We start from the raw sequence: 14,658 nt of genomic DNA on the forward strand, positions 1-14,658 counted from the left end.
ACTCCGCTTGCTTTTTATTGCAGAATTTCTACTCCCTCAGATGATATTTTTGGTGATTTCTAGAATTTTCTTCAATTTTTTCCGATTACCATTCAGATATATTTCTAAGGGGGGGGGGGGGACATAAATCTTGTAAACATTCCAAGACATAGTCAAAGCATAACGAGAGAAAACAGTAAGCAAAGCACTAACATAGTCTTATGGACATTTTAGCAACAAAAAAAGCAAAAAATTTACAAGTAAAGAGATTTTTATTATATAAATAACTAAACAAATTATAATGCTGAATATTATATTTAGCACAAAATAGCATTATCAAACTAGGAAAAAAGGCCATTGAGTCTCAAAATACAATTCAGAAACAAGCCTTGTTGGTCAGTCCCCCACCTTTTAAAGATAAAAATTGTCTGCAATTTCTTATTTTCTAAAAGGACTTTTTTGGTTAACTTCAAGGCTACTTATTTGAAAAAAGCATGGACCGTTTTCGAAGCTTACATAGGCAGCACCATTGCGCTGGCTAAAAGAAGGGCAGCGCCATTGCGCTGGTGGGTTCTATTATATTTTTTTTTTTGACCAGGTCACTTCTTAAGGAAGGAGTTGTTATAGAAGCCTCAGAGGGGGCACATTCGATTGAAAATTGTAAGTTCTATTGCGATTTTGAAGCCAGAAGTAATTGGACGGCAATCTGCCCCCCCCCCTTACGCTTTTTTATACACCAACCTTCAACATCCATCAAAATTTTGAGATAGCCATTTCATTCAAAATTGTCGAGAAGTCCAATAACTATGCCTCCAGGGATACATAACCAACCACAGTCCCAGGGACAGGAGTTGTAAATTATGCAATTTTTTCCGTTTGTTTACGCATAGAATTTGTTGTTGGGTAAGGAGGAAATGTTTGATCCTGGGCGTGTCTAAAAAGACACACCCAGGATATATTGGATATTAAATACTGAGGGGGATGTTAAAATAAATAAAATACACTATATACATCTAGGTTATCAAAAGGAAGTATCTGCAATATCTTAGGAAAGGCTAAAGGTACTGAATTGAAACTTTCAGGACTACTGCTACTACTATTGTAATTGTAACTGCAACTGCGACTGCAACTACTTGTGATTGTGACTACTTGAAATTACAACTACTTGCGAATGCGACAACTTCTGACTAAGACTACTTGCAACTGCAGACTATGGCTTCTTGCGATTACTCCTACTACTTGCGACTACTGCAAGGGACTACTACTACTACTAATTGACTACTGTTACTACTACTTCTATAACTGCTGCCGCGACTGCAACTACTATTGCGACATCAAGGTTGGTAACAAAGCCCTTTAAGTTGCATTCTAACCTTAGTGCAATTAATGTTACTTTAATTCAGTAATCCTTAAACAAATACCTGCAAAAAGTGTGCTTCTATTCTTCTCAGTTTTTGCTCAGTGTCTTTAATAAACCCAGATGAATACTGTAGAAAATACACAAAGGCTCAACTTTCCGTGATTGTCCTTGTCTGCAAGTTGTACCCCTTTCTCTAAGGTTTTTTCTATAAGGTGTGGCTTGTGAGATGTTTCAAACAGGCCAAATTGGCTATTTAGGTCTACTTCTGTATTACTAACATTGTTTCTAATAAATATTCTTCTTAATTGAAATTCTCTAAGGTGTTTTTATAATGTGTGGCTTGTGAGGTGTTTCAATCAGGCCAAATTGGCTATTTATTAGTTAACATGCTAGCTTTTGGTAGAGGAAAATATAGTTCTTTTTGTGTTTTCTTTTTTATTTATTTTAGGGTATAAATTAAAAAGAAAGTTGCAATTTATTACGACTATTAATTAGTTGCATTAGTTAGTTAATGATTAGTTTGCATACTAGGTTTTGACAGAGGACAACAGAGCTTATATGTGTTATCTTAATCCATTACTTTACAGTCTAAATTAAAAGTAAAGCTAAAATTTACTGCAACTATTTAGTAGTTGCATTAGTTAGTTAATTATTAGATAATCATGCTAGGTTTTGGTAGAGGAAAAAAGATAGGAGAATTCCCTACATATATGTAGAGTACCTCCATAGGAGACACAGACCAAGAAGTCCTGGGGGCTCCATAATAGAAACTGGGGCACCCTCTCCCGGGCCATAAATAGAGGTGGAGGAGGAAGAAGGCCCCTCAAATGTACACTCAACAGGGCACACTGGCATGTCCACACGTCCCATGAGTTACAAACCTTCGCCCAGTAATGGGTTAAATTGCATGGTGATGCAGAACACCATCATGGGAGGATCCTCTATAGGAGGACAACTGCGGTAGGGCGTAAGATCCACATCCATGGACAATGGCCTCTTTAAAGGGCTGCCTCGACCCTTTCGGGGTACCTACAAAACTGAGAAACTTGCGGTCAACTTTTCCCACTTGAGGAGTGGCGCCCCTTGAGGAAATTATAGCCTAGTAAACAACACAGCACTCGCACGGGATTCTGATTATTGGATATTTTCTGGGCTTGGTTTGTTTTGATGGGCGTTTTCGGGCTGAAAAACCTCTTCCTAGCTAATTTATCTACTATGGGTTGCCTCCCCGTAGTAGCATAATATTTGTAGGCATGAATATATGATGAGTCAGAGGTAATAGGCTTGGGATTGTCTGTGCAGGGTTTTGACTCTTGTTGATAGAAGAGCATCACCAAGTGCTGAAAACCATGTTGTGACCAAGATGGGACCAGGATTGCACAAAGCCTTCAATTTACTGGAGGTCCCAGGGACTTCTTGCTGATTGGTTCTAAGCCGGCTTAAGCGCGTCGGTGTAGACTTGAGAAGATATGTTGGTCCCCTTCCTGCACTGGTATCCGGGATCATTGCTTTTCCTGAGGCCAAAATAATTTCAAAGATTTAAAGAACATGAAAATTGGAACTTGAAATGTTACGACATTAAAAAATGACTATTGCATCGACATTTTGACTGATGAATTCAGATGATTTGGCCTGGATTTATTAGGAGTTTCAGAAACTCATCCCAGGGGTAGGAAGCATGAAATTAGGTGACATAGAATTTGTTTCCTCGGGCAGGAAGGATGGGGTACATAGACAGGGAGTAGGGCTCATGATGAATAATGAAGCTGCTAAGTCTTGTTAAGGCTGGGAAGGTTTTAATAATAGAATACTAATTGCTCATTTTATAACTAAAAAGTTCAGGGTATCGGTTATAGTAGTATACGCCCCTGTTGAACCAACTGACGGAGATACTAGTGACTCAGATGAATTTTATTTACAGTTACTGGCGCAAATAGACAGGGTACCAGGCAGAAATATGGTGTTATTGCTAGGAGATTTTAATACCCAGGTTGGTAGAAATAGGGATAGATGGTATCCTAGCCTAGGTAAATTTGGTGTAGGAGAAGAAAACAATAATGGCTACACACTTTTGCAATTTTGTAGGTATAATAACCTAGTTATAACCAATACAGTATTTGGTCACAAAATCGCCCATAAGTTGACATGGTATTCACGTGATGGTAAGACAGCAAACCTTATTGATTATGTTATTGTAAACCAAAGATGAACAGGATCAATACAAGATACTAGGGTGTATAGGAGTGCTGTTAAAAGTAAAGATCACCATCTAGTAGTGTCTACGGTTAATTTAAATCTGAAATTTCGGGTAACTACCTCCCAGAAAGTTATGATGTTGGTAGACTCCAGGATGAAAATTTGAGAAAAACCTTCCAGGAACAGTTGAATACTAAACTTGAGAGCTTAAAATTTGACTATGTGGAAGATTGATGGAATAATTTTAGAAAAAAAAATTGTGAAGTTGCTGATGGTGTCTTATGGAAGACTGCTAAGACTGCAACTAGGAATACTAGTGAAAAAGCTTTATGTTTAATAGTAGAAGGGGTTTGTACAAGAATTATCTGAGTGATAGGTCATATGAAAACAAAAGGAATGCAAAGAAAGCAGAGAAAGCATTAAAATATGAAGATGTGAAGTAGATGTGAAGGATATATGAAGTGGAGGCCATGGATAAAATTGCTGAGGATCTGGAAGATGCAGCTAAATGGCATAATAGTAAAATATTATAATGGCATGTTAATAAATTGAAAGGGAGTAGTCAATCCAGACTAGTCCCAGTTAAAGATAGGAATGGGGCCACAATTAGTGATCAGGAAAAAGTTAAAGAATGATGGGCGGAACATTTTCAGAATGTGCTAAACTAAGATACAGTTGCAGGGAAAGATATAGATGAAAATGAAAAAGTTTGCGATACCTTGGATGTAAAGGAAGATTTGTTTTGTGAGGAAAAATTAGCAACAATAGTAAAAGGATTAAAAAATGATAAGGCTCTAGGTGCTGATAGTATGATAAATGACTTTCTTAAATATGGTGGCTCTGAGGTTAGGAATAAGCTACCAAAGATTATGAATATGATTTTTGAAAAAGGGGAAGTACCTAATGATTTTAGGAAAACCTTAATTAAACCATTGTATAAGAAAGGTGACAAGAGTGAGTGTCGTAATTAAAGAGGGATTAATCTGGTGTATGTAGGTAGCAAATTACTTAGTAATATGATACTTTTTAGACTGAAAGATGCTGTAGACAAAGTTTTAAGGGAAGAACAGGCGGTTTTAGAAAAGGTAGAGGATGTGTTGACCAAGTTTTCAATCTTAGGTTAATAATTGAGAAGTCCCTTTGTTGTCAAACACCTTTGGTCCTCAGTTTTATCGATTATGAGCAAGCTTTCAATTCTGTTGACAGAAGAGCGTTAGCAAAGGTCTTATCCTTATATGGTATACCGGAAATATACATTAAAGTGATTTGTGCTATGTACGAGAATAATACTGCTGCGGTTAAGGTAGGAAATGAGGTTAGCAATTGATTTTGTATTAAATCAGGAATTAAGCAGGGTTGTGTTCTATCCCCCTCTATATGGATCATTTTGATGGACTTCGTCTTAAGGAGCACAGGAAAGGCAATTGGAGACCACGGAATCAAATGAGGAGGAAAGATGCTCCTGGACTTAGATTAAGCTGATGATTTAAGCATATTATATGAAAGTGTAAGTAAAATGAATGAATTTTTAGAGGTTGTGCGAGTTCAGGGTGCTAGAATAGGCTTGAAAATTAATGTTAAGAAGACTTAGTCACTAAGGCTAGGAATAAGTGAAGATGAAAAGGTGATGTTGGGTAACGAAAAGATTGATCAGGTTGGCAGCTTCACTTACCTTGGTAGTATTATTAGTAAGGATAGTGGGAGCAGTGAAGATGTTAAAAGTAGAATAGCTAAGGCTCAGGGTGTTTTTGCACAGTTAAAAAAAAGTTTGGAAGAATAGAAAGATAAATCTGCAAACCAAAATTAGAATATTGGAAGCTACAGTGATGACAGTGGTCAAATATGGCTCTGAAATATGGGTGCTTTGAAAAGCAGATGAAAATTTACTAGATGTTTTCCAGAGAAATTGTCTACGGATTGTTCTGGGTACCTGGCTGATGCACCGTATTTCAAACAGTAGGATGTATGAAAAATGTAGTTCAACACTGCTTTCTAGTGTTATACTGAAAGAAAGGTTGAGATGGCTAGGCCATGTTCTGTGGATGAAGGATGACAGATTGCCAAAGATTTTCCTTTTTGGCCAACCATCTGGGGCTACATGGAAAGCAGGTTGTCCTCGTCTGGGTTGGGAGGATGTCATAAATAAAGATTTAAAGGAAATGGGAACTTCTTGGGATGGTGTAAAGAGGGAGGCCTTGAATAGATGAGGTTGGAGGAGGAGCATGTGTAGCTGTGTTGGCCTCAAGCGGCTTGGTGCTGCAGTGAGTTGTCAGTAGTAGTAGTAATAGTAGTAATAGACTGCAACTACTACTTTTGACTACTACTACTAATTGCTACTGCTGCTATTACTTGTAACTACCACTCATATATTTGACTGCTACCACTGCTTGTGACTAATACTACTACTTGTGACTACTACTACTACTTGTGTCTAGTCCTACTACTTAAGACTATTAGCCACTGCTATCACTACTATTTCTTGTGACTACTACCACTTGCAAGTACTACTAATCCTTGCGACTATTACTACTACTTGCAACTACTACCACTATTTCTTGTGACTACTACTACTACTTGCAACTGCTATTTGTGCTTGCAACTACTGCAATTGTTACTGCAATTCCAATTGCAACTACTGCTGCTTCTGCTACTCCTACTGCTGCTACTGAATTAAACCAAAAGAGTTTAAGTGCATCCAGGTGGTCAAGAATTGTCAGATAACAATTCGTAGATAACTTCGAAGACCATACTGCCTTTCCATGACGAAAGTAAAACAGTTCAAAATAGGGATGAAACCTTTTTATTGACATTGAAAAGATATAAAATTATTTAACTGGATATTTCGAACACATATACAGTGTTCATCATCAGCAGTAAAACTCTTACTGCTGATGATGAACACTGTATATGTGTTCGAAATATCCAGTTAAATAATTTTATATCTATTCACTGTCAATAAAAAGGTTTCATCCCTATTTTGAACTGTTTTACTTTAGAAAACAATTCTTACTTCATAATATGCACAATAGCTGTACCTAACACATCTTGCTATACTTTACCCCCCCCCCCACAAAATGTGCAAATCTACAGCCCAAATTTGTTTGTAAAGTAAGAAAGAAGCTAACAAAAAAGACCGGTTTGTTCTTGAGTTTTATATGCAGTGTAGACTTGAGTGAGTAGCACACAAAAAACAAGTACCAAAATTCCCCCCATACAGAAATAAAAAAAACTAAACTCAAATAAAATTCTCAAATTTGGAAAACCTTATTTTCCATGAGGGGGAGTATTTTCCAGGGATGTACTATATGTAGAGGGTATTTTCTGGGAATGGGTGTTTTCCTGGGGTGTATTTTCTGAGGGTATTTTCTGGGGGGTAGGGGGTAGAACATAAGAATCAACTTTAGAGGACAAATTATGTCATTGGAAGACGTTTTTGACTTCCCCCTTCTCCATCAACTCAAAAATTTCAAAAATTCTAGTTTCAATACTTTTTAAATATTTCCAAAATGCTGAGAGATAGACCAGTAAAAAAAAAATCAGAACCAACTTTAGAAGACAAATTATCTCAAACAATTTCAATTTCATTGCAATGCATTGCACCAGTATCATGTTCTAAATCTGGAAAATTGTTTGCCTGTCTACAAAATTTGTCTGACTTTCATAAAAGGGGGAAACACCCCTAAAAGCCAAAGAATTTTAATGAAACTCATACCATCGGATTCAGTGCATCAGAAAAGTCAATAGTTTGTTGTTGTGAGTCTCCTACAAACATAGAGAAATATCACCAATTGGTTTATTTGTGCTAGTTTTTTTTTACATATATTAGATAGGCTGTAAATTATATTTTTTGTTGATTTTAAGTTTCAATTTTTCTCTTTACTTCCCTCAGAAAACTTTGGTTTATAAATTAATTGTTGTCTATTTCTAATGTTAAAAAAAAATCATAAAGAAGGCACAAAACCATTACAAGTTCTGCCAAGTTCAATCTTATACTGAGGTTAAACCATGAAGTGAGAGTTTGCCCACCTTAAAAAATCATGTACAACAAGTGGTATATGGCATACATGGCAGAAATGTACCATGCTTGGCACTGTGGGAGGGGGTGAGTGTGCCTACACATAGCTACAAGTGTGCTATTCAGCATGGAAGAAAATGGATTCTTATAAAATACTTTCAAAATTGCTTTCATATTTCAGTCCTTGAATATAAGAAAAAAAGAGTGTATCATTTTGTAGCCAGAAGCCACATTAACAGAAGAAGCAAATAAACTTAGTAGAATATACATGCAAAGGCTGCCAAGAGGGAATTACAGAGGAAAAGAGGGGGGGAGGGACAAAACTTTGGTGTAGATTTTGAAGTGACTTAGGAGTAGATTGAAATATGAAGGATGGGGTAACCTCCCTTATATAAGCAATAATTTCTGTTTGTTTTATGTTTTAATGTTGCTCTTTACTTTCAGTTGACAAAACCTTTTTTTATTTAATTCCTCACAACAGGAGTGTAATTTTCTATAGGATAGTGAGGCAAATCCCCTTCCCAGACCTTGGTTTGCCCCCTTCCAGACCTTGGTTTGTCCCCTCCCCTAGCTTAAATTTAGTTTCTTCCAAGATCTTGTCAAAACATAGATCTACCTGTATAGTTCAAGCATCAACAGAAATATTTCAGTTTTTTAGTACAAACTTATTTTTATACTTTAATAGTAGGCTACTAAATAGTACTTTTATGGTACCAAATGGCTTATTTTTTACTGCCATTTTTGCTTGATTTTGGAAAATTGGCTCCAACTTAGCCCTCCCCCCCCCAAGGATTTTGACAAAAATTACAACACTGCTTTATTTTAGCTCTTGTCAAATCCTACAACTAATTAAGAAAGTTAAAATGGCAGTCTAATCATTTTAAAAATTGAATCAAATAAGACACTTGCATCTGCAACAAAAACCCTTAAGCAGTTATGAAAGTGAAGAACATCCCTTTTGTGACATCAAAAAACCAGGTTTATTTTATACCATAGGCAAAATAAGAAAGATAGTACATTAGTTAAAGGAATGGCTACAAATTAGGCTAGAAATAGGATTGCAGAATATACTTTAATAAACAAGGTTAAGAGCTGAAATTGTGTAAGGTAAGCAGTGATTTATGATTATAATAGCAATATAGGATGAAATGTGAGCAATAACAACTAGCAATGTGTAATAATTTGTATTATACAGTGTGCAGTAGAGGCTGTTATTGGAAATACCTTCCCAGGCCATATTTCAGTCTGTAGCCCCACCCCTTAGAGTTTTGTTTTCATAATCTAACCCCTTTCCAAGATAGCCAAAAGTAGCTAAAGTAGAAATTTACCTTGGTTTCCCTGATTGAGGGATTTGTATACATAACCATCAGAGGAGGGGGGTGTAAAGCAAAGCAATGCAGCTTTAGGAATAAAACAGCCTAGCCTAAGCATTTATGGTTGTTTTTAAGCATATTTTGGATTGAGGTGTTATTTAAGTGTTTTCCTGGCTGTTTAACCATACCAAGTTCTTTGCCACAATTGTAGATTCATCAATACATGCTGGGATACCACCAGATGGCTAATATAACAGTGTATAAATGTACAAATCTTTAAATTAGCCAACCAGCCAACCAGGATTATAAGTCTAAGAGCACAGCTGGACATAATGGAATATATTAAGAAAACTATTCTTACTCCATAATAGGCAGAATAATCACAATTAACATATTTTGCAGGTTGAGAACTGGTAAAATTCTAGTTAATAGACTTCTTGCTATCTTGGAAAGGGTTTAGGTTAGGAAAATGAAACTTTCAGGAATGGGTCTACAGGCTAAAGTATGTCCTGGAAAGGTATTTTGAAGGACCTACCTCTACTCCTTCTCCCTCTAGATGCCCCTGACCTTTGATGACCTTTAAAAATAGGCCTATGTGTGTTATAAAAGTGAAACCTTGCAAAATAGATCTTCTGCTTAATTGAAGTACAACAAAATTGTTTTCAGCTTCATAACTTTGCTTAATCCCGTTTTATAAGTTTTAAAAATATGCAATACATTTCCTAAATTAAAAAAAAATTGATAGGCTATGGCTCAAAATTCTACTCAAATAACAGGAATTGCATTTTCAGAACTAAAACAAGAGAAAAAGCAACTAGTAACTGAAAATTAATGTAACATGTTGTTTTGTCAAAATTTCAATATGTAGGCAAATTTCAGAGCCCTCTAGAGGGAGAAGGCGTGGAAGTGGGTACTTTAAAATACCTTACCGGGATATACTTTAGCCTGTAGACCCAACCCTGAAAGTTTCATTTTCCTGACCTAAACCCCTTCCGAGATAGCAAGAAGTCAATTAACTAGAATTTTACCTGAGGACCTTTATCTTCACTTCTTTCCTTGTTTTTCTAAGAAATTACTGAATTCCTTAGAGCCATATTTACAGAATATATACTCCGACCCCCCAAATATCCAGAATTGCAATCTGAATCTAAATATAACATTCATTTGTATCACAAATGAAGTTTGCCCCCAAATTAACCATGTGGTGGATATCCAAGGCATAGCCTACCTGGTGTAGAAAAGTCACGTTTCTGCAAGTTTTAAAGTAATACCTATGTTGCCACAACTGAAAATATAAATCGCAAACACCAGGTGCGTTCGGTAGCATTTACTGAAACCTTTACAATTAACCATTTGCTTGTTTTGTCAAAGAGCTCAATAAGCTGCAATTCATCCAATTCTAGGTTATTTTTAAAAATATATGATAATGAAAATATTTTACATAAAAAATAAATAAAAAAAGAGAAAAGAGTTAAACTAAGCATAATATTTATAAGCATATTAAATAATATAAAGCATAAATAATATAAGCATAATAAATCTATAATAAGATATTAAAGAAAAAAACAGTTAAGTTAAGCAAAAATGAATCCAAATTACAATTAAAGCTTGAAACGATTATAGTGCGCTAGCAAAAACCAAATCTAACAGAATTACAACAGAAAATAAAGATAAACTGACAACAAATAGAAACTACCTGAATAAAGTTTGTGCTTAGCTGAATTTTATTTTTGAGCTATGTATTTTATTTGTAATGACATCTAAAAAACACTAACTTGACATGACCTACCACTTGCCAGGTATGCGGCAAAGAGAACGATAACAAGTGCCTTTAAGTTGACCTATCGCTTTCCAAGTTCGTGGCTTCTTCCACATGGACGCGGACTTGGTCTAGAAACCTGTTGTTTTTGTCTTGTCACCTAGTAGGAAGCTCTTCCCTGAGCCGTTTGTATCTGTGCAGGGTGGAATCAAACCCAAACACAACCAGTGTTGGGGTGTTATGCGGCATGCGAAGGATATGTGCGTACGACCAAAAATTATGCTGGTTAAACTGAGTCAAAAAAGGAGTTAGCAAAGTACGTGACAGGAGGGTCTAATTGCTAGCAAAATCAGTGTAGTGAAGACCCACGATTCTTCGAAGATATTTTGCTTGATTGACTTTGATGGCGTTGTCGGTTTTGGCACGGCTGACCACGACTCCACTTTATACAATAGTACTTTGTTGACTGGCAGCTTGAAAATACGCATCTTGGCATGATGACTAATATTTTGCGTTCGAAAGATGCTGTTCAGCCTCCTAATAACTACTCACCCTTTGGTTATTCAAGATGAAAGCTCTGACTGAGAATTATTCAAGACTGACAATCCCTGGGTCGGGCATTTAGTTAGGGAGAAACACCCGTATCAAGAGGCACATGGTTAGAAGACAAGATCTGCTTAATTAGGGAGGAACTATACTTACCTCTACATAAATAAAAGAAAGAAAGTCACCGTAATAACTGAGATTATTGAAAAGAACCATCAAAACATAGATTAAAAATGCAATTTATATTGATAGTCATTTTTAAAAGTCTCCGTAATTTTGGGTTTATTAACGTTATAAAAAAGAAAACGTTTAAATATATTTTTGTTTTCAGTAAAGTACAAATGACTTTTTATTTTTTTTAAAGGGATAGGGGAAGGAATATTTGTAAAGACTTTCCAGAATTTCTCCTTATGAATAAAATTTTTGACTTGGTATTTATGATTTGGACAAATTTTTGTTAACAATTTTAATAATATTTGCACTATATAACTTTGGATGAGGTGTGTGCATGGATATTATTCAAATAATTTGACTAAATTCTGCATTGCCATTTGCATTCCGACCACTATCATTTTAAAGCCTCGAGTATTCACAAATATTAATTAAGCATCCCCTCAAAATGCCCTGAAAGTTTCACCTTCATCCCCTTAGTCTTTCCTAAGCTATTGCATATATATCCTTTTGATAACCTGGGATGCACATAATATCTCTCAGTTTAGTCCAACATACCCTCAAGATACACTAAAAGTTTTGACTTAATACCCCTAGCTACTCCTGAAACTTTGCAGATACGTCCCTTTGACTATCTAGATCTGGATAGTCTCTTTTGGTTTACATCAACATACTTTTAAACATGCCCTGAAAGTTATAATTGATATCCTTAGCTATTCCATAGATATAGCAGATACGCCCTTTCAGCCACCATGCTTAACATAATTTATTTTTATTCAGCTCACCACCAAATGTTTAAACCTGCTCTGAAAGTTTCAAGTTAGCAAACTTAGCCATTCATAAGATATTAAAGAGATGGTCTTTTGACAACCTTGGATGCGTATATTGTCTTTGATTTAGCTCAGCAAATATAACAAACTGCCCCGTAAGTTCCAATGTAATACGCTTAACTGTTCTTGAGAAATTTCACGGAAGTCCTTTTGACAATCTGGATACACATAGTGGCACTTAACTTGGTTTTTCCACCCTCACAGCTCTCTCTTTGAGTTCCAACTTGATGCCCTATTCAATTCCAGAGATTTTGCATCTATACCATTTTGACAACCTCGATAAACATCAGATCTTTTGTTTTGGTTCAATAGGGGTAGCAGTATCTGTAGCAGTAGCAGTGGTAGTCATAGTCGCAATCGCGGTAATAGTAATTGGAAGCAGTCGAAGACGCAAGTATTCACAAGCAAAGTTGCCAGCAGTTGTATTTACAAATAATAGCAATCAAAATTGGCTTAAGTCAAAGACACACTTATAAGTAGTCACACTCACAGTCAGAAGTAGTCGTATTCACCATCGCAAGTAGTCACAGTCTTAAGTAGTCTCAGTAGAAAGTAGTTGCAGTTTCAAGTAGTCGATAGCACATGCAGTTGCATTTAGTTGTAGGAACTAGTGGTCGAAGTTGAAAATGGTCGCAGTCATACATTCTCCCATTTGCGAATAGTCACAGTCACAGTCAGAAGTAGTTATCATTGTATTCAGAATTAGTCGCATTCACAAGTAGTAGTAATCATAAGCAGTAGTATTCACAGTCAAAAGTAGTTGCAGTTATAAGTAGAACTGGTTGTAATTAGTTATAGTCGCAAATAGTCGGAGTTGCAATTAGATGCAGTCACTTTCACCAGTTGTTACTACTGGGTTCGTAAGTAGTTGCAGTAACAATTAGTCAAAGTCTCAAGTAGTCACAGTCACAAGTAGTCTCAGTCACCAGCAGTTGTGGTCGTGGCCGCGGTAGTAATAGTAGCAGAAATAATAGGAGCAATGTTAGTAGTAGTATACACATCCTATCTTTCAGGTAGTTCAATTTCCCCGAAAATGACCCGAAAGCTTCAACTTAGGACCTAAAGCTGCTCTTGAGAATTTACTGATACGCCTTTTTGACAAACTGCATCCACACAGTTTGTTTCGATTTAGTTTAATATGCCCCAAAATAGATTTTTAAATCATGCACACCTAATTCACATCTTGCTTCAGTTGGTCTGGCAACTAACCCTACTAACCCTTCATAGTGTGAGTTTATGGTTACCACTAAGTAAAGTAGCCACTTTATGAAAATTCTTTTCTTCCTTGCTATTTCACTGTGAGCTTTGTTGGGTTGATAACTTTCTTCTATTTGTTTAATCCAGACAAATTTGATGCAAAGAACTGTAAAATTACTGGCTGTAGGAGAGGACTAGATGCTGCTTAGGTCTAATTCATTCCATACACTGTTACAGGACCTATTTTGCTTTAATACTTGATCTGGGCCTATATTTTTTTTTTTAGAGTGATATAGATATAAACTTATTTTTGCACTGGACTAGTCTTCAGCCTGGAGTAAGCTTGTTTATTTAATATATTATTTTTTTTGCTTTTTACTGAGGTGGAACTTAGATCCTTTGGTACTACGTCGCCGAGATTAAATAGCTTGCACTTAGATTTCTCTTGCACCAAGCTACTTGCTGTTAAATGGTTTTGGTCCTGAATTAGCCTAGTGCCACGCTAATGAATTCGCCTCATTGGATAATTTTGGCACTACGACAAAATTTGCTTTCTCTGAGCCACATTTTTTATCTGAAATCTATGAATGGTTTTTGGTAACCGGCTGACTGACCGTATTTCAAATAGTAGGCTGTACGAAAAGTGTGGCTCAATCCCACTTTCTAGGGCTATAATAAGAGAAAGGGTGAAATCGCTATGGCACGTTCTACAGATGAAGGGTGACAGATTGGCAAAGACCGGTTTTCTCTCTATATAACAGAGAATTTTAAGTTATGATACCAAATTTAAAGCTAGTATAAAGTCTTAATACTATCAAGATGGCTTCATTTCGAACTTGTCTACAATAAAACCATGAAATGTTCCCAAAATGCTTTATTTCTATATTGCAGAAAGTGTCCTTAAATGGCTTGCTTTTACTGTAGCGACCTTGAGCAAAACTTTTTTTTAATTGATTCTATAAACGCTACCTAGAAAAGTAGATTCAAGGATTGGATTTACAGTTTGTACATTAGTTGAGAAAAGGCAATATAGTACCGCAATTTCATCCCACTTCAAACAGTAAGTAGAAGAAGAAGAAGAAGAAGACGTTCAAACAATTATTTCCTATTTTATTAGGCTATTTAAGCTAAAGGTAGCTATTATTCTTTGACTTTGTAATTCTCTCTTTAATACGCACGTGTAAGGTGCTTCCTAGTTTCTATAGATTTTCAAAGTCTAAGCTAGGCTATCCTGTGGCTGCACTGTGAATTGATGCCCTGCTTTGCAATCCTGGGCCCAGGGATTAGCCCAC

General features: G+C 36.1%; 2 protein-coding genes across 4 annotated transcripts in view; one reads left to right on the plus strand and one right to left on the minus strand.

Moving 5' to 3' along the window:
* Positions 1–10,194, minus strand: part of LOC136034395 (elongation factor-like GTPase 1) — a 40,095-nt gene extending 29,901 nt beyond the window's left edge. Inside the window, exon 1 of one of the 3 annotated variants that reach the window (XR_010619172.1) lies at positions 10,092–10,138. Coding sequence is in view for 1 of the 3 variants with exons in the window: in XM_065715542.1 (XP_065571614.1) it covers positions 9,225–9,229 (5 nt within the window). In the remaining 2 variants the exon portion in view is untranslated. Of the gene's footprint in view, positions 1–9,224; positions 9,250–10,091 lie in introns of those variants that run through there. The other 2 variants (XM_065715544.1, XM_065715542.1) reach the window with 2 other exon arrangements.
* Positions 10,195–14,421: 4,227 nt separating this feature from the next.
* Positions 14,422–14,658, plus strand: part of LOC136034400 (polyadenylate-binding protein-interacting protein 1-like) — a 71,502-nt gene continuing 71,265 nt past the window's right edge. The window contains exon 1 of the mRNA XM_065715552.1: positions 14,422–14,499. The gene's annotated coding sequence lies outside the window, so the exon portion shown is untranslated. The remainder of the gene's footprint in view (positions 14,500–14,658) is intronic.

Source organism: Artemia franciscana, chromosome 13, assembly GCF_032884065.1.
Source record: "Artemia franciscana chromosome 13, ASM3288406v1, whole genome shotgun sequence".
NCBI classification, from domain to species: domain Eukaryota; kingdom Metazoa; phylum Arthropoda; class Branchiopoda; order Anostraca; family Artemiidae; genus Artemia; species Artemia franciscana.